Source organism: Mustela erminea, chromosome 17 (assembly GCF_009829155.1).
Source record: "Mustela erminea isolate mMusErm1 chromosome 17, mMusErm1.Pri, whole genome shotgun sequence".
Classification (NCBI taxonomy): Eukaryota; Metazoa; Chordata; class Mammalia; order Carnivora; family Mustelidae; genus Mustela; species Mustela erminea.
Window position 1 is genome coordinate 42,867,110 of NC_045630.1, and position 26,440 is coordinate 42,893,549.

The 26,440-nt window shown below is 58.0% G+C and overlaps 2 protein-coding genes across 12 annotated transcripts in view; both read left to right on the plus strand.

Moving 5' to 3' along the window:
* Positions 1 to 12,977, plus strand: part of LOC116576043 (receptor-type tyrosine-protein phosphatase V-like) — a 23,253-nt gene extending 10,276 nt beyond the window's left edge. For all 9 annotated transcript variants that reach the window (XM_032317792.1, XM_032317791.1, XM_032317789.1 and 6 more), the window contains 25 exons: positions 876 to 1,148; positions 2,301 to 2,564; positions 2,760 to 3,026; positions 3,167 to 3,448; positions 3,773 to 3,913; positions 4,193 to 4,403; positions 4,917 to 4,984; positions 5,955 to 6,081; positions 6,202 to 6,249; positions 6,904 to 6,997; positions 7,160 to 7,250; positions 7,335 to 7,411; positions 8,391 to 8,525; positions 9,251 to 9,373; positions 9,789 to 9,949; positions 10,039 to 10,174; positions 10,546 to 10,595; positions 10,687 to 10,867; positions 10,978 to 11,056; positions 11,163 to 11,239; positions 11,380 to 11,508; positions 11,654 to 11,764; positions 11,873 to 12,033; positions 12,394 to 12,529; positions 12,746 to 12,977. In XM_032317792.1, the coding sequence (XP_032173683.1) occupies positions 876 to 1,148; positions 2,301 to 2,564; positions 2,760 to 3,026; positions 3,167 to 3,448; positions 3,773 to 3,913; positions 4,193 to 4,403; positions 4,917 to 4,984; positions 5,955 to 6,081; positions 6,202 to 6,249; positions 6,904 to 6,997; positions 7,160 to 7,250; positions 7,335 to 7,411; positions 8,391 to 8,525; positions 9,251 to 9,373; positions 9,789 to 9,949; positions 10,039 to 10,174; positions 10,546 to 10,595; positions 10,687 to 10,867; positions 10,978 to 11,056; positions 11,163 to 11,239; positions 11,380 to 11,508; positions 11,654 to 11,764; positions 11,873 to 12,033; positions 12,394 to 12,529; positions 12,746 to 12,805 (3,482 nt within the window). In that variant the 3' untranslated portion in view covers positions 12,806 to 12,977. The remainder of the gene's footprint in view (positions 1 to 875; positions 1,149 to 2,300; positions 2,565 to 2,759; positions 3,027 to 3,166; positions 3,449 to 3,772; positions 3,914 to 4,192; positions 4,404 to 4,916; positions 4,985 to 5,954; positions 6,082 to 6,201; positions 6,250 to 6,903; positions 6,998 to 7,159; positions 7,251 to 7,334; positions 7,412 to 8,390; positions 8,526 to 9,250; positions 9,374 to 9,788; positions 9,950 to 10,038; positions 10,175 to 10,545; positions 10,596 to 10,686; positions 10,868 to 10,977; positions 11,057 to 11,162; positions 11,240 to 11,379; positions 11,509 to 11,653; positions 11,765 to 11,872; positions 12,034 to 12,393; positions 12,530 to 12,745) is intronic.
* A 2,556-nt stretch (positions 12,978 to 15,533) lies between these two features.
* Positions 15,534 to 26,440, plus strand: part of LGR6 (leucine rich repeat containing G protein-coupled receptor 6) — a 120,054-nt gene continuing 109,147 nt past the window's right edge. For all 3 annotated transcript variants that reach the window (XM_032317795.1, XM_032317797.1, XM_032317796.1), the window contains exon 1: positions 15,534 to 16,054. In XM_032317795.1, coding sequence (XP_032173686.1) covers positions 15,843 to 16,054 — 212 coding nt within the window. In that variant the 5' untranslated portion in view covers positions 15,534 to 15,842. The remainder of the gene's footprint in view (positions 16,055 to 26,440) is intronic.

The following is a 26,440-nucleotide window of genomic DNA, read 5'->3' on the forward strand; positions in this document are numbered from 1 at the left end:
TTTCAAACCATATGCAGACTCTCTTCTTACAGGTTAAAATTGATGACTATCAGGGATTTTGGGTGGTTCAGTCTAATCTTTTAGGACTCAGAAAAGGGAAACCTGCTTAGGGAGTCAGAGAAGGCTTCCTGGAGGAGGAGGAGGAGGAGAGTGAGCTGAGAAGGCTATGGTCTGAGTCAGACAGACAAGGGCTTTCTGGAGAGGCTAAGCATGCACCAGGGCCCTCAGGAGAGGTGGTGTGGCAGGGGGGAGGGTGAGAGAGAAAAGGAGAAAGAGGGAGAGAGAGAGAGAATGAGCTTGTGGGAACTGAATGTCAGCAGGTGAGCTGACCAGGGCCCTAGGGGCTTAAAGAGGTGGGTGCTGGGTCTTGTGGGGACCCTGTGAGCCAGACATCACACCCTCAAGGAACTGACAGTGTGGGGAGGAGGTAGGGGAGCAGACAGGGCAGAGATCCATGTTTTTCAAGTGGTTTTCTTCCTTCCTTCCTCTTTCCTTCCTTTCTTTCCCTCTTTCTTTCTTTCAGATTTATTTAGCTATTTGAGAGTAGTGGGGAGGGGCCTCGGGGAGGGGGAGAGAGAATCTCAAGCAGACTTCCTGCTCAGGGTAGAGCCGGATGCAGGGCTGGATCTCACGACCCTGAGATCATGACCTGAGCTGAAATCAGGAGTCAGAGGCTTAACCAGCTGAGCCACCCAGGTGGCCTTTTCTTGGGAAAGAAAATTGAGCGTGCTTAGAGCCCCACAGAAGCTGGATTTGTGGGCTGGCCATGTTTGGGGCTCTTGTGGAGACCCAGGAAAAGGGTGCAGGCAGTGGGGAGGGAGACAATGGTAAGGCATTTGGGTCATTCCTATTCTGTTTCTTCCTTGACCTTGCAGTCCCTGCTCCTCCTGCCAACCTGAGCCTGGGCCTCGCCTCCCAGCCTCCTGCCCTGATGGCCTCCTGGAGCCCCCCACCCGGGGACAGGGATGGCTTCCAGCTGTGGCTTTACCGCTTGCGGACCCTGACTCTGGAAAGCAGGGAGACTCTGCCTCCGGAAGCTCAGAACTTCTCCTGGGCCCGGCTGCCCCCAGGCACCGAGTTCCTGGTTCAGCTGGCCACCCTGCGGGGGCCAGATGAGAGCAGCAGAGCCAATGCCACAGGCTGGACGCGTGAGTGCCACCCGCACACCCCGCACACCCCTTTCTCCCTGGCCACCCTTGCTGGCTGGATTCCCCGGAAACATGTGTTCTCCTCGATGTCTTTGTCCATCCCAGGGACCATGTGACCTCAGACAGGCCTGAGAAGAAGCTGGAAAGAGCTCTGGCCTAGGAGGCAGGAGACCTGGGTGCTAGCTAGGGCTCCAACCCCAGAGCAAACCTTGTTCCTCTCTGAGCCTCAGTTTTCCCAGTTGCAAAGGAGGTGCCGACTAGGTGACTGGGCCAGGCTTATGTGACTCCGGGGCCTGGGCTCCAGCTGAGGGTGAAGGGGTGCCACTTGGGCCCCCAGGCATTGCCTGTCCTTGAGAACCTGCACAGTCACATGGGGGTCTTTAAAAGCTGCTTGGGTACAGGGTCTGGAGCTGGGAAAAAGCACCTGATTTAATCCTGGGGCTGTCCAGTCCAGCCCTGTGTCCGGGAGTGGTGCTCTGGTAGGGAGAGGGCCTGATTCATTCGTGCACTCCTGGGTGAGCTTGTGCGCGGCTGTCAGGGACGAACCGTGAGCCGTGATGTGGGGCCGCTTCTGTTGGGGAGACTCTATTGGGGAGATGCTAGGGCTCACCTGAGCTGCTGTTTCCTGACCAGGGAGGATGGGGGGGACACCCAAGGGAGGAGGGAGCCAGAGATTTGGTTTGCTTTCTTCTGCATTCATTTACCAGTGCTGCCATCACAGAGCACCCCAGGTGGGGCGGTGGGGGTGGGGCTGGGGCTCCAGTAGCAGAAATGTATTGTCTCCCAGTTCTGGAAGCAGGAATTCTGAGATCAAAGTGTTGGCAAGTTTGGTTTCTTCTGAGGGCCCTGAGGGAAGGACGGGTCCCCAGCCTCTCTCCTTGGTTTGCAAATGGCCATCTTGTCCCTGTGTCTTCCCCTGGTCTCCCCTCTATGCGTGGGTGTGTCTGAATTTCCTCTTCTTACGAGGACATCGGTCCTGTTGTGACCTCATTTTACTTAATGATCTCTCTGAAGACCTTATCCCCCCTCGCAAAATGGTCATATTCTGAGGTCTTGGGGGTTAGGACCTCAACATGAATTTGGGGGGGGATGTGGTTTGGCCCATAACACCCCTCTTCTCATCAACCTTCCCATATCTTGCTCTCCCCACAGCCCCCCTTGCCCCTCCTCTGGTAAACGTGACCCCTGAAGGTCCCACCCAGCTCCGGGCATCCTGGGTCCATGCTCCTGGGTCACGAGATGGCTACCAGGTGACTCTGTACCAGGCAGGGGCCCAGGCAGGGGTCAGCACCATGGGAGCTGAGGTGGACAGCATGAGCTTCTCAGCCCTGACCCCAGGCACCCAGTACGAGGTGGAGATTGTCTCGAAGGCTGGGCCCCTCCGCACGGCAGCTGCCAACGCTTCCGGCTGGACCTGTGAGTGGGGGCTGGAGAGGTGGGCAGGGCTGCCTCTGAGACCCCCGGATTCTTTTCTTGATAGTCCCTGAGCCCCCACGTTAGTTCCATTTCCGAAACTCCACACCCGAGGGCCCCACCTGGGGTCAGCGGGCCTGTGGCCTCGCGCGCTGGGCCCTCAGCAGCCGGCTTCACCCGCTCTCCTTCTCTCCACAGCCCCGCTCACGCCCAGTGAGCTGCTGGTGTCCATGCAGGCGAGCAGCGCCGTAATCAGCCTGGCCTGGGCCAGCGGCCCCCGGGGGCACGGGCTGTGCCATGCCCAACTCTCAGAGGCTGGCCGCCTCTCCTGGGAGCAGCCCCTGGGGCTCGGCCAGGCCCACCTCATTCTAAGGGACCTCACACCCGGACGTAATCTCTCCCTGTCCATCCTGTGCCAGGCGGGGCCGCTCCGGGCGTCCACTCACCCCGTGGTGCTGCCTGTTGGTATGTCGGTGTCTGTCGGGGGAGAAGGCCATAAACGCCCGGTCCCTTTGTATCTGCTGGTTTTGAGAGCTGCTGACCCAGACGCCAGCCTCTTGGGGTGTCCCGACGCCCACACAACACCAGCCCTTTGCTTCCCGCAGAGCCTGGCCCTGTGGAGGACGTGCAGTGTCAGCCCGAGGCTGCTCACCTGGCCCTGAACTGGATGGTGCCCTCGGGGGACGTGGACGTCTGTCTGGTGGTGGCGGAGCAGCTGGCCACCGGAGGGGACGCGCATCTCGTCTTTCAGGCCAACACCTCGGGGGACACGCTCCTCGTGCCCAGCCTCGTGCCTGCCACGTCCTACCGCCTCAGCCTCACTGTGCTGGGCAGGAACGGCCTGTGGAGTCGTGTGGTCACCCTGGTGTGCGCCACTTCTGCGGAGGGTAAGTGCTTCCCATGACCTGGGGAGCCCCCTCTGTTCCCTTAGCTCCCCTCCAGCATTGCCCACGGGGGTTCTCCCTGCCCTGGCTCTCCCTGTTCCCCAGCCCCCAAGGCTTTCTTTGGCCCTGATCCACATACCATAGGCTCTTGAGCTCCTACCCGGACCCCTTGCCTGGGGGTGGGGGGTGTCCTAGTCTTTATTTAGTTGTGCGCATCTGATATTAGTTGCCAAGCATTGAAAGAAGTGCCGGAGACATGACTGCATGGCCCATGCCCTTGACTCTGGCACCTAGTTAGGACCTCACTCTTCCCCTCGCCATCCCCAGGCTGGCACCCCCCAGACTTAGCTGCAGCCCCCCAACTGGAGCCGGAGGCAGGGACAGGAGTGATGATCACACGGGGTATGTTTGGCAAGGACGATGGGCAGATTCAGTGGTACGGCATCATTGCTACTACCAACATGTCACGTGAGTCCTGGCCCTGGAGGGGATGGGGAGAGCCTGGCCCATGCCTAGCATGAGACGGGCGAGGGGGCTCCAGACCCTGGGCTGGTAAAATGCAACATCCGAGGCTGGCGTGAGCGCTGGAGCAGGAAGGGAGACCCAGAACATTCTTATGGATAGGACTGCTGTTGTGCTGTGCATGGTGGGAATATGTGAGAGAAATGGGGTAGCTGCTTTGTGGTGGGGAGAGTGGCTTCAGCCCCACGGCTGACTCTGCTCTGCCCCTTTCCTGTTCCTCTGCAGTGGTTCGGCCCCCCCAGGAAGCCATCAACCACACGTGGTACGACCACTACTATGGAGGATGTGACTCCTACCTGGCCATCCTGCTTCCCAACCCCTTCTACCCGGGGCCCTGGGCTGTGCCGAGATCCTGGATGGTGCCTATGGGTACAGAGGACTGTGGCCAGACCCAGGAGATATGTAATGGGCAACTCAAGCCGGGCTCCCAGTACCGGTGAGGGCTGTCACTGAAGGGCGGGGGGGTCCATTTCACAAGTGAGTTTCATTTACGGGTTGTTTGCACATTTTCTCCATAAAAGATCTGGACTGACTTACAAAGAGAAAGCATTTGCTGGTCCATAAGAGTCCAGAGAGTTATTTTGACTGGGTCTCCTGGCAGGCGAGGCAAAAAAGGGAACACCCATCTGTTGCATGGTTCTTTTTTTCAGAAAAAACAAAAAAACAAAACAAACACAAACAAAAACAGGAGTGGGGATGACTTCTGTTTCAGCTTGCCAAGGGTATGCAGACACTTATTTCTAGGGCTTCTTGCTGTTAGAATAGGGCAGGGGAGATGGAAGGGCAGTTAGGGGTGGCTTGTTCTAAACTTGCCACGTGACACATAGCCTGTTAGCCGGTGAGGGGCCCTCTCACTTTCTGAGTGTCTACTGCTCATAACTCCATTTTCTGGAAACGGCTCTGCCCTCTTTGCCCCTCCCCAACAGAAGGTCCTGTTTCTCTGTCCCAGGTTCAGTGTTGTGGCTTTTACCAGACACAGCCCTCCTGAGACCATTATCTCCTTCTCGGCCTTTTCAGGTAGGGTGGGCACCTGGCTACAGTCCCAGCTGGGCCCTGGGGGAGGGAAAGAGTGCTGGGGACCCCCCTCCCTTTCTGAGGCTGGAGGAGGAATTGAGCATAGACTCCAGAGAGAGCAATGTCCTACCCAGCAGAGCTGGGAGACCCAGAGCCAGGCATACAAGTGCTCCTGGCACCACACTTGGCCTGGGTGGGCTGAGGGGGCGAGTAGAAGAGGCAGGGACATTAGTGAAACAGTGTGTCACTCCCCATGATCCAACTACCTTCCAGCACTGCCCTTCTCTGTGCTGCCGCTCCCAGATCATCGAGGTTCTAGAACAGTCCAACAGTCTAGAACAGTCCGATAGAAAGAGAAAGCAAGCCCCAAGTGTGAGCCATATATGTCACTCAATATTCCTCTGTAGCTACATGAGACAGGTAAAAACAAACAGGTGAAACTAATTTTAGTAACATTTTATTTAAACCCAGAGATTAAAAAATTATCGTAACCACATGGGATCAGTTTAAAAATTATTAATGAGATATTTTACACTCTTTTTTCTATTACTAAGTCTTTGAAATCCTATGTGTATTTTATACTTAGAGCAAATCTTAATTTGGAGCAGCCGTATTTCAAGCACACAGTAGCTCCACGTGGACCCCTAGCTACCATACTGGACAGTGCGGTTCTAGAAGGTCTAGGAAGCCAGGTCCTGACCCTCTTCTTTTCTTTGAGAGGGTCAGAGAGGGGCGGAGAGTCTTTGGGGCATGCTCAGAAGCCAGGGGCAGGGAGAGCTGGCTGGGTGTCCTTGGTCCCCGTGCAGGACGGTCCTGTCGATAGCCATCTCTGGCCTTGGGCTGGAATTTGGGACTTCAGAGGCGGGTTGTCGCCGTGCCCTCCATCCAGAGGTTTCAAGTCCAGGAGAGGTTGGCCTGTCACCACAGGGGGACAAGGGCTACTCCATTCCACCCTTTCCTTCGCCCTTCCTAGAGCCCCGGGCCAGCATCTCCGGGGCAGCCATGCCCCTCCCCGCGGCGGTGGCCATCATGGGGGGCTGTGTCCTCACTGTCTGTACCGTGCTGGGCCTGCTGTGCTGGAGGAGGGTGAAGGGGCACAGGTGAGTGCGAGGGCGGGTGGGGGCCAGCATGGCTGGGGGAGGAGGGGCTTCTTCCCTGAGAAGCTCCCTACGCCCCTGCTCCCTTGGGCTCGCTCCCACAGGCCTCTCCATCCTTCACAGGGCAGAGAAAACTCGGTTTTCCCAAGAGCTGACAGCTTACAACCTGCGGTGAGGGCGTCTTCCCATCTCTCTTTGTGGCGTGCTGGGCAGTGAGGGCCTGCCCTGCGCCGGCCACGAGGCCACTGCGCCCGCTGTCCCCGGCAGCCTGTCCCCTGGGCCCGCATCCCTTCCTGGTCTCTTCACACCTTTGTCACACCTTCGCAACGGTGTCCCACCCAGAGCTCTCTGGCTCCTCTCTGCCCTTTCAGCCTCCTCCTCAGCTGCTGCCCTTGACCCTGACAAACCACCTGCCAGGCGTGGGGCTGAATACATTTCTCTCCTTTCCTTCTCGGGGGATGTGAGATCTGTCCCTCCACGCTCTGTCCCTCCTGCACTCCCTGACGTTGACCTCATCAATTCATCAACTGTTGAACTGACATCAGGGAGCGGCGGCTGTGCACCGAGGATGGCGTCTGCCAGACTCGAGGGCGCCTTCCCGCATGGAGCCTGACTGCCCTGCCCTCCTCCCGCCATCCCCTTGCTGTCTCTTTGCATTGGGGGTTGGCAGCCCCGAGGTGCGGTCCAGGTCTATCTGTCCACGCGTGCTCCCACCTGACCAGGTTGAGCTGCCAGGACTGAGGTCGGTCAGTGGCTCTGTTCCCACCATCCACTGAGCTCAGGGTGGGGCTCCGCTATCATCCTACCCTCTCCCCTTCCCACCAGGCGGACCCATCGGCCCATCCCAATTCAAAGCTTCCGGCAGAGCTATGAGGCCAAGAGTGCGCATGCTCACCAGGCTTTCTTTCAGGAGTTCGAGGTAAGGCCGCTAGCACCCTCGGGCTCAGAGCAGAGAGGACCTGAGGCCCCTGGCTCAGGCTGGACCTGCTCCCAGCTGTGCACCCCTGCCCCCATCCCTCTCCGGGGGTGGGGTGAGATGGGTCCTCTTCAGCAGCCACGGCCTGCTTCCCAATCTCTGCAGGAGCTGAAGGAGGTGGGCAAGGAGCAGCCCAGACTGGAGGCGGAGCACCCGGCCAATGCCACGAAGAACCGTTACCCACACGTGCTACCCTGTGAGGGCCGGAGCAGGGCAGTGGGCAGGGGCAGGGGGCCGTGTGTCCACCCGGCCCCGGACACTGAGGTTTTCCCGTCTGCAGATGACCACTCCCGGGTCAGGCTGACCCAGCTGGAAGGAGAGCCGCACTCCGACTACATCAATGCCAACTTCGTCCCAGTAAGGGCCACCTGCAGGGCTGTCTGTGGGGGGTGTCTGCTTGGAGACGGGCGCCTTTGCAGGACACACTGTCCCACCCTAGCTCCAGCAATTGTCCTCGAAGATCACCAGCTTGTGTTCCTCTAATCAAGCCAGCGGGTATTTGCTGAGGGCCTACTGTGTGCCAGACACTGTACTGGGCCTGCCAGGGGCAGAGCTGGCTACCTGTAGTCTCGGCTTCAAAGGAGCACACTGTGTGCGTGTGTGTGTGTGTGTGCGCGCGTGCACTGCGTGAGTGTGTCACCTCTACTGCTCCACATGACAAGTGCTGTGTTAAGCGAACAAACATGGTACTCAAAGCACATAGAAGAAGAAATTAAGTCTACCTGAGGAATCAAGAAAGGCTTCCTGGAGGAGGGGACATGTACTTGCTTGAAGGATGAGTAGAATTTTGATAAGAGATAAAAGAGGGGAAGGGCATTCCGGCTGGCAGGAATAGCCAGAGAAGAGCTGGGTGGGAGCGTACAGGTGGGGTGTGGCGCTGAGGTTGCCTGGTGGTGGCACACGAGACAGGAAAGGCACATTGGGTCTGGATGAAGGAGGGACTTGAATGTTAAGCTAAGGGCTCTGGATTTTACTTGGGCAATGGGGAGCCATGGAAGATTTTGAGCATGGAAGAAACATGAGTTTGGTTTGAGAGAGGGGCTGGTGAAGAGGTTGGACTGGGGACACTATTTCTGGCACATGAAGACCTTGTTATTTTCATGTGGGTTGTTCTGGCCCCTTAAAGGTCATGCTAGGGCGGTAGTGGCAGGGTCTCTGAAGCCCCCTTCCTGATCTGAATTCTTGGTGTGCACGTGTGTTCACGTGTTTGCACACATGTAGGCACAGTATCTCCCTCCTGGAGATCTTACCTAGGACATTTACTGCTGTATGCTCACTGGGGCCTGGGGGACCAAGGGGTCACCGAGGAACACGTTCCTGTCTTCCACCCCCACAGGGCTACACCGACCCTCAGGAATTTATTGCCACCCAGGGGCCTCTCAAGAAAACTCTGGAGGACTTCTGGCGGCTTGTGTGGGAGCAGCAAGTTCACATCATTGTCATGCTGACTGTGGGCATGGAGAATGGGAGGGTGAGCATGCCCTGCAGTGTCCCGGAACGGCCACCAGGTGGCAAACGTTCTCCTTACAGGAGTGGCCCTCCTGCTGTCTCAGCCTTAGGTCTGGGAATGTGGGTCAGGCAGGAGTGAAGCCAGTTAGGCTTAGAGGTTGGTGCGGGTCCCCAGAGCCACCCAGAAGAGGGAGGTGGGAGGAAGGACTAGGTACTTAAGCTCTCAGGTCGACTCCGTTTCTCCTGACCTTTGCTGTTTCTCAGTTTCTCCACTTCCTCTTGCTCTAGGCAGAGAGGGGCAAAGAGGTTAGGAGAGAGAATGGGGTACGGATGGCCCCAGGGTGGGCATCAAAGATAGGGCATTCTGCATCCTTTCTTTCAAGAAGCCCAGTGGATGTGTCCTCCGTGCACTGCTCAATGCAGGGCCCTGGGACAGAGAGAACACCTGCTGGGTCTGTCCTCTAGCTGGCACTGTGAGGCAAGGCCAGACAGCCTTAAATAAAGCCACCTAGTTTTGCAAAGGAGCCCAGCAGCTGCCCTGAAGTCCTAAGGGTCATATGAGAGGTGCGGGGGTGATGGTGCCAGAGGCCAGCCAGAGGAGAGTGGCTTCTGGACGAGGTAGCCATGGAGCTGGGTTGGTACAGAGAGCAGAATTTCAGCAGGGGGACAGTGACCAGAAAGATGGGTGGGAAGGGTCATCAGGATAAAGCCATAGCCACCCCCTCTGCTCTGACCCTCTGACCGTAGGTGCTGTGTGAGCATTACTGGCCAGCAGACCCTACCCCCATCACCCATGGTCACATCATGGTCCACCTGCTGGCCGAGGAGCCCGAGGATGAGTGGACGAAGCGGGAATTCCAGCTGCAGCATGTGCGTGCCCCAGGGGACAGGGCGGCGGGCACCGTCCAGGGAAGCTGGTTAGGGAGGGGAGAGGGAGGCACGAGGCACGGAAAGGTTAAAGTTTTCTCCAAAGCTGCATAGTGAGAGGTAGAGCTCAGGGCTTCCTGCCTCACCCACCCCCCTCATGCTCACGTGCCTTGCCAGGCTGTGACAAGGGCAGACCAGGGCAGGAAAGCCAGGGACTGGCATCACCCCTCTGCCTGGGCACCCCGAGAGGCAGAGACTACCCAGGAGGCTGGGAAAGGAAGGGGCAAGGGAAGCATCAGATCTGAGGAGTGGGCATCAGCCACTCTGCCCTCAGGGATCTGGTGAAGAAAGCTGAGGGGGGAGCAGAGGGAGCTCAGGGTTAGGCTCCCCCTTCTTGATGCCCCCCCACCCCCGTCAGGTTGCCCAGCAACAGCAGCGGAGGGTGAAGCAGCTGCAATTCACCACCTGGCCGGACCACAGCGTCCCCGAGGCCCCCCGCTCCCTGCTCACCTTTGTGGAACTGGTACGGGAGCAGGCGAGGGTCATCCAGGGCACGGGCCCCATCCTGGTGCACTGCAGGTGAGGGCAGGCGGGCCTGGGGGGTGGGGCTTGGGGCCGTTGGGTGGGGGGACTCCCCTCCACCCACTCAGCCTGGGTTGTCCCCACAGTGCGGGTGTGGGCCGCACGGGCACCTTCGTGGCCCTGTCAAGGCTGTTGCGGCAGCTGGAGGAGGAGCAGACGGTGGATGTGTTCAACGCTGTGTATGCGCTGCGGCTGTACCGGCCCCTCATGATCCAGACCCCGGTGAGGGCTCCGCAGGGACCTGAAGGAGTGGGCGGGACGTGAGTGGCCCTGGGGCCACGGGCGGTGGTGGTTGGGGCAAGGGGGGGGGTGGGTAACGGGGGGGGGGGGGGTGGTGGCAGGAAAAGGAATCTCAGGGACACACAGGGGACCTAAGGGCAGGGCTTGAACAGGTAGCCACCCTATCTGTCTCCCTTTCTGTCAGAGGGGAGGTGGGACAGTCCCCTGCCAGCTTTAACCCCTTGCGGCAGCGTGGGCAAAGTTCCCAGACGCCCGCCTTCCTCACTCCATCCCTGCCTTGCTGGTCGGAGGCTGGAAAATCTCCGCGCTGGGTCCTGCTCCCTCAGCTGACCCAGGCCTCCTTCTCCTGCCAGAGCCAATACATCTTCCTGCACAACTGCCTCCTGAACAAGATTCTAGAAGGGCCCTCTGCCACCTTTGAGTGAGTCGTAGCTCCCTTGGGGCCCTTGTGGTGGGAGAGGGCACAGGAAACCTGTGCCCCCTCCCACCAACAGGCCCCCGATCCTGTCCATGGGCAGAGCTGAGAAGACTAGAAGCGGGAGCTGGGGAACCCCGTGTGCCTTGTCCACTGTCCACCCCTCCCCCAGGTCCCAGCCCATCTCGGTGACAAACTTTGCACAGGCCTGCGCCAAGAGGGCGGCCAATGGCAACGCTGGCTTCTTGAAGGAGTATAAGGTGTGTTTCAGACCAGGGGGGTGGCAACCAGGGGGGGCTGTCCCTGCCCAATCGGCCCTTCTGTGGGGTCTGTCCGCTGAGCCTCCTAACGCCCTTCTCCACTGGGCCAGCTCCTGCTCCAGGCCATCAAGGACGTGGCTGACTCTTCTGCGCCCCCTCCTGGCTATGAGCAGGACAGCATGGGCTCCTGTGAGTGCCTGTGGTCCCACTGGGTCCCCCCCCCCCCCCGCCCCCGCCCCACAACAGGCGTGGGTGGAGGGCTTTTGGCACCCTCACCCTCCCCATCTCCCCTCAGACAACGACTATCAAGTGCGGTTTTCTCCGGTGGAGGACAGCCCCCCTAATGAGATGCTGGAAGCCTGTCTTTTCTCTGTGAGATGATGCCCTATCCCTTGCCCTCTCTGGTCATTTGTGCTTCTTGGGCTGGAGCTGGGGTTTCTGGGGGCTCCCTAGAGCTGTGATGGACAGGGAGCGCCCTCAGTCCCTGGGAGCCAATGTCGTGTGCTCCACAGGGTGGGCCTTCGGGCCATGACCACGTTGTGCTGACTGGCCCTGCCGGGCCCCAAGAGTTCTGGGAGCTGGTGTGGGAGCACGGGGCCCATGTGCTGGTCTCCCTGTGCCCACCTGACACCTGGGAGAAGGTGAGGAGGGGCAGAGAGACGATGGTGGGGGGAAGCCTCAGTGTTGGGGCAGGGCTGGGGGAGCTCATGGCGGGGCTTATGACCAGGGGTGGGCAGAGAGCTTGGGAAGCCACCTGAGCGGCTCTGACTTGGTCCCTGGTCACAGGAGTTCTGGCCAACGGAGACGCGGCCTATTGTCACAGACATGGTGACCGTGCACTGGGTGGCCGAGAGCAACACGGCAGGCTGGCCCTGTACCCTCCTAAGGGTCACACATGTAGGTGTCAGACCCACAGACTGCGGGGTGCTGGGCTGTGTGGGGAAGAGGCTTGTGCTGGTTTTCCTCTGCTCCTCCCTGGGCTGGTGCCAATGGCTTTGCCCCCAGGGGAAGAGCAGGAAGGAGAGGCAGGTGCAGAGACTGCTGTTCCCTCGCTGGGAGCCAGGGCGGGAGCTCCCGGCCACCACCCTGCTGCCCTTCTTGGCTGCCGTGGGCCGGTGCTGCTCTCGGGACAAGACGAAGCCGGGCACGCTGCTCAGCCACTCCAGGTGCTGCTGGACAAAGAAAAGGCTGGGGGGGGGGGGTGGGAGTGGGTGCCCAAACCCCCTCACTGCCTCTGCAGCAGGCCCTCACATTTCATCAAGCCCTACTTGAGTGATGGGTCAAAAGGGCACACTTTCCCAGTGCTCCCATCTCCTTACTCTGCCCTGATATCTCTGGGGAGTATGACATCTTTTGGGAATTTACCCCCTCCTGGCTCAGACCCCGGCCTGTTGGCCCACTAGGTGCCCAGGGGTCCCTTCCCAGTCCCCAGGCCCAGGTGGGGTTTCCCCATATACCTGGATAGCCCAGCGTTCTCTGCCCCTCCCCCCGCCCCTGGACCCCATCCGACCAGAGGTCAATTGCAGCAAGGGTGTGGCCCAGCTGGGCACCTTCCTGGCCATGGACCAGCTGCTACAGCAGGCGGGGGCTGAGTGCACCGTGGACATCTTTAACATGGCCTTGCAGCAGTCCCTGGCCTGTGGCCTCATGACCCCAACACTGGTGAGAGGCCCCCAGGGATCAGCTGTGGGAAGGGGTGAGGGAGCAGGGAAGGTTCCAGGAGCCGTCTCTAGGCAGCACACTTTGGGCAGCCACTAGGTGGTGCTGGGGACCACGATGATCTCAGATGGAAGCCTAAGGGTTGGGAGACGCAAGGGAGCCTTTCTGCCCTAGATGTGGCAGGTAGGGTGAAGCTCCTTCCCCCACGTCTGCCCCCAGGAGCAGTATATATACCTCTACAACTGTCTGAACAGCGCACTCATGGACGGGCTGCCTTGAGTCAGCACTGGTCACCGTGCTCATGCGGGAGCAGAAGAGGTCTGGGCCCTGCCAGGCAGGGACCAGCAGCCCTCAGCACACCCACTGGGGCCTGGCTTCCCCAGGAGGGCAGCCTGCACACTGAGCACTGTGTTGTGACGGGCAGAGTTGAGGAATAAAGAATGTGGTCAAGCCTGAGACTGAATGTGTTCTGTCCGTCCACCCTCCATAGAGGAAAAGAATGGCCTCTAAGACTTGTGCGACATGGGGCCCAATGGGAGGGCCTGGTGGGCAACCGTGAGCAGGGTAGGGTCTGGCTGAAGGGTCTGACGCGCAGCCTGCATGCTGGTGGCTTTTCCTGCGGAGCAGACCCTGCTGCCTCATCTTCCAGTTTTCCAGTAGCCTTAGACCTGAGTCTCTGGAGTCTTGGGGTGCCCCAGATTCAGACCCCTGGTTACTCAGGGTTCTCCTGCCCCACCTCCCACCCCTGTATGCAGTAGGACCAATGGTGTTTCCTTCTAGCATTTGCTTGCCTTCTCCTGCCATCCCCAGCCGTCTTACCTGCCAGTGTTTGCAGGGTCGCCCTCAACCCCTCTCTGCTGCCCCCAGAGTGCAGGAGCCGCAGGCTCGCCGAAGAAGAAGGCAGGAGCTGGGGGCTTTGCTGCTTCATGGGAGGTGGCTGCTCAGGCCAGAGTGGCCAAGTTTTCTCTGCTCCTTTGCCCTCTTCTTCCTCCCTTCTGCCATAGGAGGGAAGGAGGAGAGAAAGCAGGGAGGGAATTTTGGAAGGGAGGAAAACCGGGAGGAGAAACGGAAAACAGGGTGGGGTTGAGGACCTGGGAGAAAGCAGTTTGTCCCACCCTGTAGGACTGGACTGCACAGCACATGACATGATATGGCCTCATGAGCTCCTGTCCGACTTCCAGACTAGGCCGCACAATTTTGAACAGCAAGTTGCCTAATACTCAACATCAGTTGTCCCTGGTGGAAGGCCCTGGGGTGGGGGTCGGGGCACAGAGAGAGCCTGGACTAATCAGAGCGGGAGGCCCTGAAACGCAGTTAGAACCCCAAATGGAAGAGGAGGCAGAGCTCTCACTGGCCAACCTGAGTTCCTAGTAAAGTACGAGGGGTCAGCGGTGAGAGAGGGCCTTTCTCAGGCCTGGTTGGAGAAGGGGAACAGAGGAAGAGCTCTCTGCTCCATCAGGACCCTTCCCAGGATGAGGTTAGGCTCTGGTGCTCCCCAGGGGGAATGGAGGTCATGGCCTCTTCCAAACTTCATTAGGAGTCCCAGAGGTAGGCCCCATCATGACCCTCAAATTGGCGGGCTGGAGATTAGCTCTGAGTCCCCCAAACCCCCCATGAAGGGCTGCTGCTGAGGTTGAAACAGGGCTCAAGCATGGTTTTTCCAGTCTGGGCCCCTCCTCACACTGGAGCAGCGGGAGCTGCAAACAGGCAGGGGAATGGAGCCAAGCTATGGATGAGTGAGGCCGGAAACAGAGGCTGATCTGGGAAGGCAGGGCGGCTTGCATTTCTGGGTCTTTTCTGGTAATGAGAGCCAGGACCATCCGTGCAGGACCTTCTCGGGCCTTCCTAGGGGGCTCAGCCCCATTCAGGGCCATGGACCCAATTGGACCCTGGGGTCAGGATGCACTGGCTGACCTGGGGACCTTGGGGGTTAACAGCAGAGGCAGAGAATGGGATGGGGGGATGGTTGATGTGAGGTATGAAGGGGTCTGGAGGTATGGGGTAGAAGGAATAATGGCTGCCTCTGAGTCTCCAGGCTTTGGGATACTCTCTGGCTGGGCCACGGGAAGGTAGAACCCAAATGAGAGACAGGGCAAGCTCTAGCTCCCTACTGGGGTCTGGTTCAGCATGGGAGAGAACAGAGAAAGCAAAAGGCTACATGAAGGAAGCACGGCCATCCCAGTCTGGTCTAAGAAGAGAGCAGAGATTGATGCCCCCCTTAGTCACCATCTGCCCTGCCTGTCAAGGCCCTGGGACTCACCAGAAGGCCCCCCCTGGAGCTCAGCCTCAGGGCAGCTGGGCTGCAGTTGCAGCGCTGGACTCCAGGTGGCGCCCATTCGCGGATTATCTGGAAGCCTCCGATAACCCAGCCCAGCTTAGTGTCTACCTAGTTTGGTCCCCAGGACAGGATCCAGTTGATCCCAGGGCCTTGGACCTGAGTGGGGTTGCATGCATGCAAAGTACATTCAGTGGGTGGAAATCCGCACTTCCTTTGGTGGCAAGCCCCGATGGGCTCAGTGAGAAGGCCCTTCCTTTTTGCCCACTGCTCCCCTCCTTGCATAAGGTGGAAACTTTCACCACCTGACCCCTTTCAGGATGACGCCTCACTTCCCTCCTCTAGGAGACACGACGACAAGGACAGGCCCTGAATTCCAGTTCTGGGAATCCCCCCTTCCCCAAGCCATGTGACGTTGAACAAATCACTTCCCTCTTGGGTCTCTGTGGAAAATGTGGTAGAGGGGTTGGGGTCTCATGGGAACTCTTAAGGTTGCTTCCAGAGAGGCTCCTCCAAGTCCCTGGGACCCGTGGCTGACCCCGCAGGCAAGAGGGTCCCCAGCCCGCAAGCCTAGGTCCTGGGACATCCCATAGTTTCCAAACAAGTGCAAGAGCAGGTCCCTGACGTGCCATCTCTGCTCACTCTCTTAGAGTCTCTTTGCCTTTCTTTCTTTCTTTTTTTTTTTTTTTTTTTCTTTCCTGGATGAAATTCCTGCCAGCTCGGAAGGAAGGAGGGAAGGGGAGCGAGCCACAGCGCAGAAAGTTTCCTTGACTCCTCCTCCGCCTGTGTCTCCCTCCCTTGCCAAGCCCAGCCTGTGAAACTGAATAACGAAGATCACTCAACAATGCCTGCCCCTCTCTGACTGCACGGTCCCCGCGCTGCCGCCGCCGCCACCACCACCCAACAGAGCCCGCGGGGCGGTCCCCACCGACGGCGCAGCCCGCCGGCCCGGCCGCGGGACCCAGAGGCAAGCAGCGGCCGCCACTGCGCCGGAGCGCTCGCCCGTCCTCCGGTCGGTCCGCCAGGTGCTCCGGCCCCAAGATGCCCAGCCCGCCGGGACTGCGGGCGCTGTGGCTGTGCGCCGCGCTGTGCGCCTCCCCGTGCGCTGGCGGCGCCCCCCAGCCCGGCCCAGCGTCCGCCGCTTGCCCGGCCCCCTGCCACTGCCAGGAGGACGGCATCATGTTGTCGGCCGACTGCTCGGAGCTTGGGCTCTCCGCCGTGCCCCGGGACCTGGACCCCCTGACGGCTTACCTGTGAGTACTAGCCCGCACGTCCCTCCCTGCTCCCGCCTGACCGCCCGCTAGCGCCCAGCCTTGGCCTCCGGCTAGGGCACCTGCCAGGCTGCTGCCGGGAGGCATGGGCGTCTGGGGAGGGCTCTTCCCCTTCCAAGTGGACTGCAGCGGGACAGCAGTCAGGCGGGCCGGGGGGTGGGGTGGGGGGAATCTGAGACTGCGGATCAGACAAGTGGTGAGGCTGGGCTTCCCTTGGTTTCTCAGTGGCCCCTGCCTGTGGTTCACTGTGGGAGCTGGGACTTGGTAAGAGGTTGGTGTCTGGACCGTGAAGCTGGAGGGCTCAGGGGCTGGCCTGCCCTCCTCTTGCTGCTTTCTCCCCGGCGCCCCAGTGCCCAGGACCGGGGATGAGTGTGAAGCTGACTGATTTGGTGACAGAGGAGAGAGGAGGGCCTCCAGTGGGGTGCAGAGATTGTCTGTTCCTCTGCATGGCAAGGAGAGAGGAGCTGTCACACAGAGGCTGGGTGGCGTGGTTGGTGGGGAGGGGGGGTTATCCCAGAAGCTGAGAGAGGGGCCTTGATCACTCTTGGCTTCTCCAAAAGCGCCCCTGCCAGCACCATCTCCCTCTGCTGAGGCCTCCTGGCTCCCCCAGGGGCCTCCCTGAAGTCATGTCCCAAGAGGCCGTGTTGGAGACACTAATTTGTGGGCAGGCGCTGAGGCTGAAAACCAGAGAACCATTTTTAGAGCTGAGTTGGGGTGAGATGGACTTGTGAGGGGACCCTATTGGGGACAGCTGTCCCAAGGAAGGCTCAGAGGAGCTTCCCCTTCAGAGACTGAGGGCTGGGGGCTCTCCCTGCTCCCACCTGGGCAAGAAGAGGGTGTGAGAGCGCATTCCAGACCACCTAACCCCACCCCCACCTCAGTCTGTGGAGGAAATCCGCGCCCCCCACCCCCACCCCCGGACCCCCAGCCCTGCCCAGGCTCCTTCACCTTTTCTCAGAGAAGTTCAGGTGGGAAAGTCTGGGACCATCTGTCCCAGGGACAGGCTCCGGGGCTCCAGGACCTAGAAGCCCTGAGGGAGAGGGGCTGGGCTAGTTTTCACAGGAGTCTGGCAGGTGTCTGTTGAGCTAGATGGGATCAGCGCGATCAGCTGTGGGGCTGTCCTGGTGGCCTGTGGAGGGCCCTGAATTGCAACCCTTCATGGAGCTCCCCTCCCAGTCCTTCTGTCCCTAGCTGGATGTCCCTCTTGACTTCAAGAGGCACAAGCTGGGGACCAGGGCAGAGAGTGAGAGGAGAAAATAGTGTTCGTATTCCAAAAGGGCAAATTGAATCCTTCAGAGCCCAGGAGATGAAGGCAGGGGTAAACCCTGTGTGTCCCTTGAGGGGCTAAGAGGGTGTCCCCACAGCTGCCAGAGGAGGACTGGCCCTGGCCCCCGTGTCTGCAAAAGCTAGGGCAGCCCCACTTTTAGCCATTTTATATCTTGGGGGTATATGACATTGCTTCATTTGAAGACAGGGTTCTGGGGCTAGGAAGTGTTTGGCAATGGCATCTGTCTTTCTCCAGGGGAGCAGAAGGAAGGGTCTTTTTCTGGGTTGCATGGGGGGTGGGGAATAGGGCCTTCCAGAAATTGGGTGCTCCAACCTCCTTTCTTAGGACCTGTCTTTCCAGACGGAACCTTTTTCTGGAAGAACTTGGGGAAAGAGAGATACGATGCCACCTTTGGAATCCAAGCGTCCCAGCATCTATGCTGATGGAAGGTTTTCCACCGCCTTGTCACAGTTCCCAGGGGCTGTGAGGTCTGCATCTGGGTCCAGTGGAGGTGGCACCTTCTGAATTTGTCTTGCGGGTCTGTGGAAATAGAGGAAAGCTCTCTCTCCCAAGACTCAGACCTGTGGGAGTGGGGAGGAGACGGAGTAGGGTCCTGAGGCAATGTGGGGGATTTAGTGGTGGGCTCTGGAATACTGGAGGGAGGTGGTAGAGAACCACGGCCGCTGCCCTGGGCTGCGGATGGGTCCCATGTGGGTAGTGGATGAAGGGCTCTCTGTTGGGGGCAGCTGGCCTGAGGGTGGCTCACAGGATGAGGCTTCTTCCTTTGCCTCTCAGGAATGAGGGTTTGTCACTGAGAAGAGTGAGGGCAGGGAGGTCATGGAGCTCCCTTCCTTCTCAGCAATGTCCAGCAATGCCCAGTCTGGCCCCACCTTGAGGAGCCCAGCCCTAGTGGAGGACGGTGCAGATTGATGATGGAACCAGCGGGGCCTCTCGGTCTGGGCCCCCACATCCTGGTTCCTTCCCAGCTTTGCCACCTACTGAGTCACTGAGCTCCTCTGAGCCTTGGGCTCATCATTTGTGTACAGAGAGAAGCGGGTAGCAGGGAGGATTAAGTGAGATAATAGGTCTATAAGAAGTCCCCAGAACAGTGCCTGACACACAAGGGGTGATGTAGAAATAGTGGCTATTATTATCATGCCTGCTGTTGGGTGTGCAGTGGAGGTGGGAACAAGCCCCCAGGACACTTCACACAGGAGGGAAATTGAGTCCACGGGTGGGTATAGAACTCAAGGGCGGGGCACCTGGCTGGCTCAGTCAGTTGAGCATCCAACTCCTAATTTTGGCTCAGGTCATGATCTCGGGCCCCACATTGGTTGGGCTCTCCGCTCAGCATGGAGTCCACTCGTCCATTCTCCTCTGTTTCTCCCCGCCTCCACCAACTCTCTCTTTCTCAGATAAATAAATAAATTAAATATTCAAATAAAATGAACCCAGAGGGAATGGTCTGTGGCAGAAAGAAGAGAGGTGTGTGCTAGGAAGTCATCTGCAGGTGCTGGTCTTAGTCAATGCTTGGTTGTTCGGGGGCCCTGGGGTCCAAGGTATTGGTTGACAGTGGGGGAGGGGATGGGAGGGGAGGGAACACTTACATCTTCCTGACACTGGGTGGAGAAGGTGAAAGATAAGATTAAAGCACTTGGGTGTACAGGAAGTGGCAGGCCTGAGGTACCTGAAGATTCTTAGAAGGGGCCGTAGATTGAACCGTAGGAGGCACCAACGAACTATGGACTCCAGAAGATACCTGGCAGTCCTAGATCCACCCCAATCAAAATTACTTCACATCTGCCTCCTCACCCTGGGAAGGTGAGGCTCTGTCCTTCTAGCCAGTGACCTCTCATGGTGCACACACCTCTGCCTTCCTCCATCTTGGTTCTAGCAAAGACTGGAAAGTCTTCTTTATCCCCCACTGCTACCCTTTGCTTTGACACCTAAGTCCAAAAATTATGATTCTTTTGGGGCCCAATGCCAGCTCTGTTTGATCAAGCTTGGGAGGTCAGATTTGAAATACCCACAATTTTCAAGTATCTCTCATTTTTTGAAGTCTTCTCCCAAACTGAGTTGCCATGAGGTTCCCTGGGGGTTGGACCTTCTTCCTGAGTAGAGTGTCCTGGGAACCCATCTGGAGGAGGTAGAGCTCTGGGGCATCCCAGTTTGATGGTGACACGAAGACATGATGCCTCTTGCTGTATTCTACCCCACATACACACAGTGAAGGGACAGGAATGCCCAGATAGCAAATACTGGTTGGCTAAGTCTCAGAGGTGTCCCCGAGTGGGAGAATCCAGGTGGTTACTCTGTGTTCCTCATTTTGCTCCCAATGTCCAGCCATATCAGGAGCGGGTGGTGGGAGCAAAGCCTTCTTGGGAGGCAAGTTGTAAAAGGCCTGAGGCTCCTACACTTGTACTTGGCCCCGAGCATCTGTCTCCATCACCCACTGCTTCGGGGGCTAAGAGAGGGGCGGCCCTTCTGGGCAGTCCTAGTCAGGCTGCTCCCAGCATGTCCCCATGGGCCTTGCCTAGCACAGGAAGAAGCAGAGAAGCATGAACAAGCTGCTTCAGTGGATGAGAGCTGGCCTTGGGCAGGATGAACCCAGGAGCTCAGTGTGCCTGGTCTCCTGTCTCACCTCCAAGGCTATCCTTCCTGGCTTAGGCCTCAGTTTCCCTTTCTGGTAGATTCAAAGAGCCTGAGCATCTCTGCCTTCCTGGAACTCGGGGTCTGTGAGTTCTAATCCTCGGTCCCTCCGTTGCTGTGAGGCGAGCTCCCACACTTTCCTGGACCTCAGTGTCTACACATTTCATGGAAAAACTGGAGTGGGAGAGGCAGGGAGAAATCAGTCCCGAGCCTGCTCCCTTGAGGCAGGATGGAGAAAGCCTCCAGGGAGAACTGCTTGGCGGAGGTGGGCAGTAGAGCAAGGGACTGAGGGAAGAGGAGGATCCAGACGGTGCCCAGACCAGGACAGAGAGGAGGAGGGCAAAGCTGGGGAAAGTGATTCCAGGAAACGGGGTGCCAGCCTTCCTCCAAAGGGCAGCCCGGGGGGACGGTCCCATCAGAGGGCAGTCCTGGGGGGTCGCTGGAGGAGGGTGAGTGCGTGGAGGAGCCAACACCCCAGTTCAAAGGAAAGGCAGGAAACAACCCTAGGCAAAAGAAAAAGGAAACCTCTGGGCTCTGGCAGCAGCGGGTGCTGGGCGCGGCCGGGTGGGGCGGCTGGCGGAGGAGAAGAAGGCCTGGCTCTGAGCAGAGTTGGCCCCCAGCCCACCCCCTGCTCAACCCGCCTTCCCGCGTGCCATGGGCTCTCAACCTTGATGGCCCCACATGAGCCGCAGTCTGCTTCCCGACTGCCCCGTGCCCACCAGGCCAAGGGACGGACAGGACCCGGGACCTGGGACCGGGCGCTGCGTGGGGAGGCCCTGCCCTGGAGGCAGGGGAGCACCGCCTGTGGTCTCCAGTCTTTGCCCCAGTGGCTAGGGGCTGTGCGTCTTTGAACTAGTCACTTAACCTCTCCACAGTTCGCTTCTTCATCTTGAACCTGGAAGCAGGAACAGTATTTGCTCCGAAGGGGAGGGGGCAGCTCATGAGACAAAGCGGAGCACGGTGTCTTTCCTGTTCAGACCCACTTTCAAATGGTGACGATTTTTATGGCTTTTCTCCATCTTTTCACCTGCAAATGATCTGCTGAGGCCCAGAAAGAGAAGAACAGAGCCACTTGGGACAGGGTGGGGATGTAAGGTGCCTGTGTGATCTTCTAGAGCCCCCCCAGATCACCTGCCCACCTGCCTCCCTTGCTCCCTCCTTCCGTACTAATAACGCCCCCTCCCGCTGCCCTTCAGGGACTTGGGCCTTTCACGGAGCCCAGTCAGCTCCTGAGCTCCCAGCCCCCGGGAGGATGGAGGAAGCGATCCTCCCCACTCGTGAGGAGATGAGCCCTGGCCTGACACCTGGCGCAAGACTTCCCCAGAGGCGAAGTCGGAGCTTTCACGTCACTCCTGTCTGCAGAGTCCAGCTTCTCCCCAGAATCGGGAGTTCTGTGGAACTAGAGCCTTCTCTGGTACAGCCTGAGGAAAAGAAGGTGTTCGGGGCGGGGGGGGGCACTGGGATTTCTGCCTGGGGACATGCCCTTAGGGGCCCATAAGGATTCTCCTCTGAGTCCATCCCTAACGGGCTGTGTGACCTTAGGCTAGTAACTCACTCCATTGGGTGCCAGGCCAAGGCAAGGATCGCACTGGGGATTTGGGAAGGTATAAGAGACGGGGGTGGGGGAGAAATTTCCAATTCTCTTTTTTCAAGTGGGTAATGATGCCAAACTGAAACGGGCTCATTGACTCAGGGGCTTTCAGGGTTGCGGGAGCCCCTTTGTGCTAACTAGTTCCTTGCTAAAAAAAAGGGGGTGGTCTCCAATTTCTAATGACAATTCAGGTCTTTCCTACCGCCCTTCAGACATGGGAGAACAGGTCTCAGGAGAAGAAAAACACCCAAGAGGCCAAACTTGGGCAGGGAGCAGAGTTATTTTGGAAGCAGCGAAAGGACATGGGGGGAGGGTAGCGGGTAGGGCTCAGGGGTTGGCACTGCGCCCCCCGGAGCCATGCCAGAGCAGGCCACGGGCGGGCTGGCAGCGGGCAGGTGGGGGCTGGGCCTGGCTCCTCCGAGACAGGGCACCTCCAGAGCCGCCGAGGTGTCGTCTGGGAGCTAAGAAGGAAGCTAAGTCCTCCAGGGCTAAGAAGGAAGGCCTGTATCTTGACTCTCCTCCGCCCTGGGGCATCGGGGCTTCCTCTGATGAATCGTGTGAGATACAAAATCTAAGACTGAGGCCAGGGAAGCACCTCACGCCCAGTTTCCTACCTTTCCTGTCTGCTCTCGTGCATGGTGGGGATGCCTTCCTGGTGGACATTTTCATTCCCGGGACCGTAGGTTTTCTTCAAGGAAGAAACCAGATTGTCAAGAAGGTCATCCTTGGGGCCCAACAGACATACCCAGGAAAAGGCCATTGCGAGGACCTCCCTGCCTTAACCTGCAGTGGGTACTAGCTGGCAGTGACTCCATTTGGGTAACTCTCCTCACATCCTCTCGCAGAAACCCCGGGGGAGGGGTACTGGTGTTATCCCCATCCTATGGATGAGGAAACTGAGGTTTTTAGATATTAAGGGTTTGACCTGAGGCCGCCAGCCAGTAGCCGGATTTCACCCCAATCACTGCCACTCAGGGGGGTCAGAGCTGGGGATTTGGAGCTCTGAGCGAATGGGCGAGACTCTGGGCACGTTAAACCCCCAGGCAGAGCAGTCCCTTAAAGTCTGTTTCCAGTTTCTTGTCTTTCTCGAGAAGTGTCAATGGTTTCATATCTATCCCATCAGCCAGCAGGGTCTCTGGGAGCTCCTCCGTGGGGGTGGCTTGAAGGGATGGTGCTGGGTCTCTTTGAGGCAGTCAGGATGCGGAGGGGGATGTTAGAGGAGACAGGAAGAGTTGGCTCACCATTCCAGATGGTCATGGGGAGTGTCCCCAGAGGACCAGCAATAAGGACAGGAGCACTTTGAGGACAGGGAGGACCGTGTTGGTCAGGGGAGACCCTGTCCTGAGTCCTGAAGGACCAGGGGATTCAGACAGGGAGCAGACAGGGAAGGCCCTCCAGGAGAAGGGAAAGCAGGAGTCTCGAACACAGCACACTGGGGCTCTGCTCCTTCCTCACCACAGACTTTCCGTCTCACTCCTCGAGGCAGGATATGCCAGAGCAGGCTCTCGGCCTTTTTCACCTCAGGCCACACGTTTAAAAAATAAAAACGGATTCAAGGTGTTTAGCAGCTGGGATAAATCAGCTAGGCTGCTCCCAGCCAAAGGCATCTAGCCAACCCCGGCAGCATCCGGACCCCCAGGGCCTGAGACCCTCTCTCTCTCTCCCTCTCTATCTCTGTCTATCTCCCAGCCACACCTGGAAGCAGTCTTTCAGAGGAAGAGGCTTGAATTTGCAGCCTGACTGCACAGGTTCAGATCTCAACTCCAGCGCTAACTCGCTGCATGGCCCTCCCGGATTCTTTACCTCTCGGAGCCTCTACTGCCTTAGCTTCGAAATGGCCGTAAGAATATCAAGCTCTTTGAAGGACATTTGCAATTTGGCAAGCGTGCTTGGCACCTGGCACATGCCCGATCCTCGGGAGCTATGGTCATTACTAACCCTGGTCTTCCTTGGAAGGAGGAGACTTGCAAGGAGAAACTGAGGCAGGCACAAAGAGGCCCGGCGTCTTACCGATGCAAGTCGGCCAGTCTAGGGCTGAGCTGGGAGTGAACCCAGAGGGCTGGATCTAGAACACAGCTCTCATCCTCACCCGTTCGTGCCTCTGTCCCCTCCTCTTTGCCCTTGGAGGCACTGGAGGAGGTGGGGGTGTCCCTGAGAGTGTCCAGACAGGCAGATGGGAGGACGGTGTTGAGTGCCTTTCATTGCACTCGTGTTAGGGATTTGGACATGGTCCCTAGGCCCAAAGCCAAGGCAGATGGACTACTGAAGGGGGAAGAGGGGAGGAGTGGTGGTGCAAAGAAGGTGCCATCACCATTCCCATCTCCCACCCTAGCCCCGTGCATTGCCAGAGTCACCGCAGGGCAGGGAGGAGGTGCTTGCTCTGGTGTCCCACGGAGGATCAAGACTGTCTGAGCTGTATTCCACCTCCCTGTGTGATTGGCTAGTTTGAATGGTCCCCCGACCTGAGTCATCACTGACTCCTGGGAAACAGGCCAACCCTGCAGCCGCTAAGGGGCTTTTAACACCTCCTGTAGGAAGGAAGCCTTCCCTTAGGTTGACCCAGACTAAGGATTCTTTCCCCCAGGTCCTGGGGTCTGTCCCAATTTGCTTCATGTTCCTTGGCATATAGGATCATGCCGTTCAGTGGGGATATCTCTGGGGGTAGAGTGCGTTTAACCCCGGGTTCAAGGGCAGTTGCTGTAAGGCGCTGTTAGCATCCTGATAACACCTCTCCCCCCAGCTCACGCAGTGCTCTCCCCTTCCCCTTTGTTAATGGTCAGCAATCATGCCACTTAAACTCCCGAGCTGTGTGGGGAGCAAACATCCGTTTGAGAGCACCGTGCTGAAGCCTTTCTCGTGTGTCCACCCTCATGGACCGGCACTGTCCCATCCTTCCTTCCCGTCTGAGACGGGGAGGGGGACACCCAGTGCAGGGGGACAGCCAAGGTTAGAGGTAAGCTTGGGCACTCCGAAGCCCATGCTCTTTCCTCTGTCCCTGGGGGCTCGGAGAGGGAGAGAAGACAAGCACACAAAGAACGGTGACACTTTGCGGAGAGTGTGACGTGCACCAGGCAGCTCTAGATGAGGAATGGAGGGAGGACGGGCGCTTGGAGGAAGGAGAGCTCATGCTAACTGATGCCACTGATGCAGAAACCCCTGGAGAGGCAGTTGTGCAAGGGAAAAACCATGGGAGTGGGTGCTAGAAGCTCTAGATGGACACTCACTTGCAAAACAGAATCTCATCTCTCCCGGATGACATGGTTGTGTTATGCAAGCTCCCATGTGGATGAATGCTTAGCACATAGAGGATGTTATTTCCATTACCCTCTGCTGCCCCGCTGCTGCAGAAATACCAAGTAGGACTGCATACCCATGTCTGTTGAGGGTGTGTGTGTGTCCACCTGTCTGTCCACCGGCCTCATCAGATTCAGACTGGGGGCAGGAGTGGTGCCTCTTTGCATTAGAAGTCAAAGCTCTCAGGGGAAAGGCCAGAACTAAGGCTTCAGACTGGGAGCTTCCTGAAGGCAGGATCTGTGCTCTGGGTTCCGTTCTTCTTAGGACCTCATTAGACGCCCCCACCCAACTTCAAACACATAGGTATGTGTGTGTACACACACACACACACACACACACACACACACACACACCCCAGCCTCTGCCTGCAGGGGGCACTCTGAACAGGGCCATCAACACCAGAGGACTATGCATTCAGTCTTTCTCCCTCCCCCTCAGCTCCAGATCTGGGGCAGCCCAAGGGTGGGGGTGTCTGAGGAAGGGGAAGTGGATCGAGTGTCCAGGGATTGTGAAGGTTGAGGCAGGAAGGGGCCGTAAACTAATCCCCTGCCTTTGTGGTGGACAGAGCCGATTAGGAGGCTGGGAGGAGAGAAGAAAGGAAGGGGACTATTGTCTAGGACAAAAGCAAGAGAGAACAAGAATTGGGACAGGGCCTGGGCTCCCGCCCTCATCTACCTGGGGGCAGATCCGGGAGAGCCCCGAGCCGGGAGCCAGCTGGCTTCTCAGCCGGGACTGGACCCCAGCTCTCCCGGCACGGTGACCAGCTTCTGCCCTTGTGAACTGGGTGACTTGGGTTCACCCCTTAGACCTCCTTCACAGACGCGGGCCTCTGCCTCCACACGGGCCCTGTGCTTGGGTGAATGCTGTCTGCTCATGCCATCTGACAATTCTCATCACTTTTTTTTTTTAATTTTTATTTTTTATAAACATATAATGTATTATATATTTATAAACATATAATGTATTATATAGCCCCAGGGGTACAGGTCTGTGAATCACCAGGTTTACACACTTCACAGTACTCATCATAGCACATACCCTCCCCAATGTCCATAAACCCACCCCCCTCTCCCAACCCCCCCTCCCCCCAGCAACCCTCAGTTTGTTTTGTGAGATTAAGAGTCACTTATGGTTTGTCTCCCTCCCAATCCCATCTTGTTTCATTTATTCTTCTCCTACCCCCTTAACCCCCCCACATTGCATCTCCACTTCCTCATATCAGGGAGATCATATGATAGTTGTCTTTCTCCGATTGACTTACTTTGTTAAGCATGATACCCTCTAGTTCCATCCACGTTGTCACAAATGGCAAGATTTCATTTCTTTTGATGGCTGCATAGTATTCCATTGTGTATATATACCACATCTTCTTTATCCATGCATCAGTTGATGGACATCTCAGTTTGGCTATTGTGGACATCACCACTTTTAAACAAGCGGCCTCACATTTTTGTTTTGCTCTGGGTCTTGTAAATTGCCCGGCTCTTCACCTCTCTGAGCCTTGTAGTTCTGGTTTGTAGAATGAGGAAACCTCTTGACCGGCCTCCCATCTCCCATTTCGAGTGGT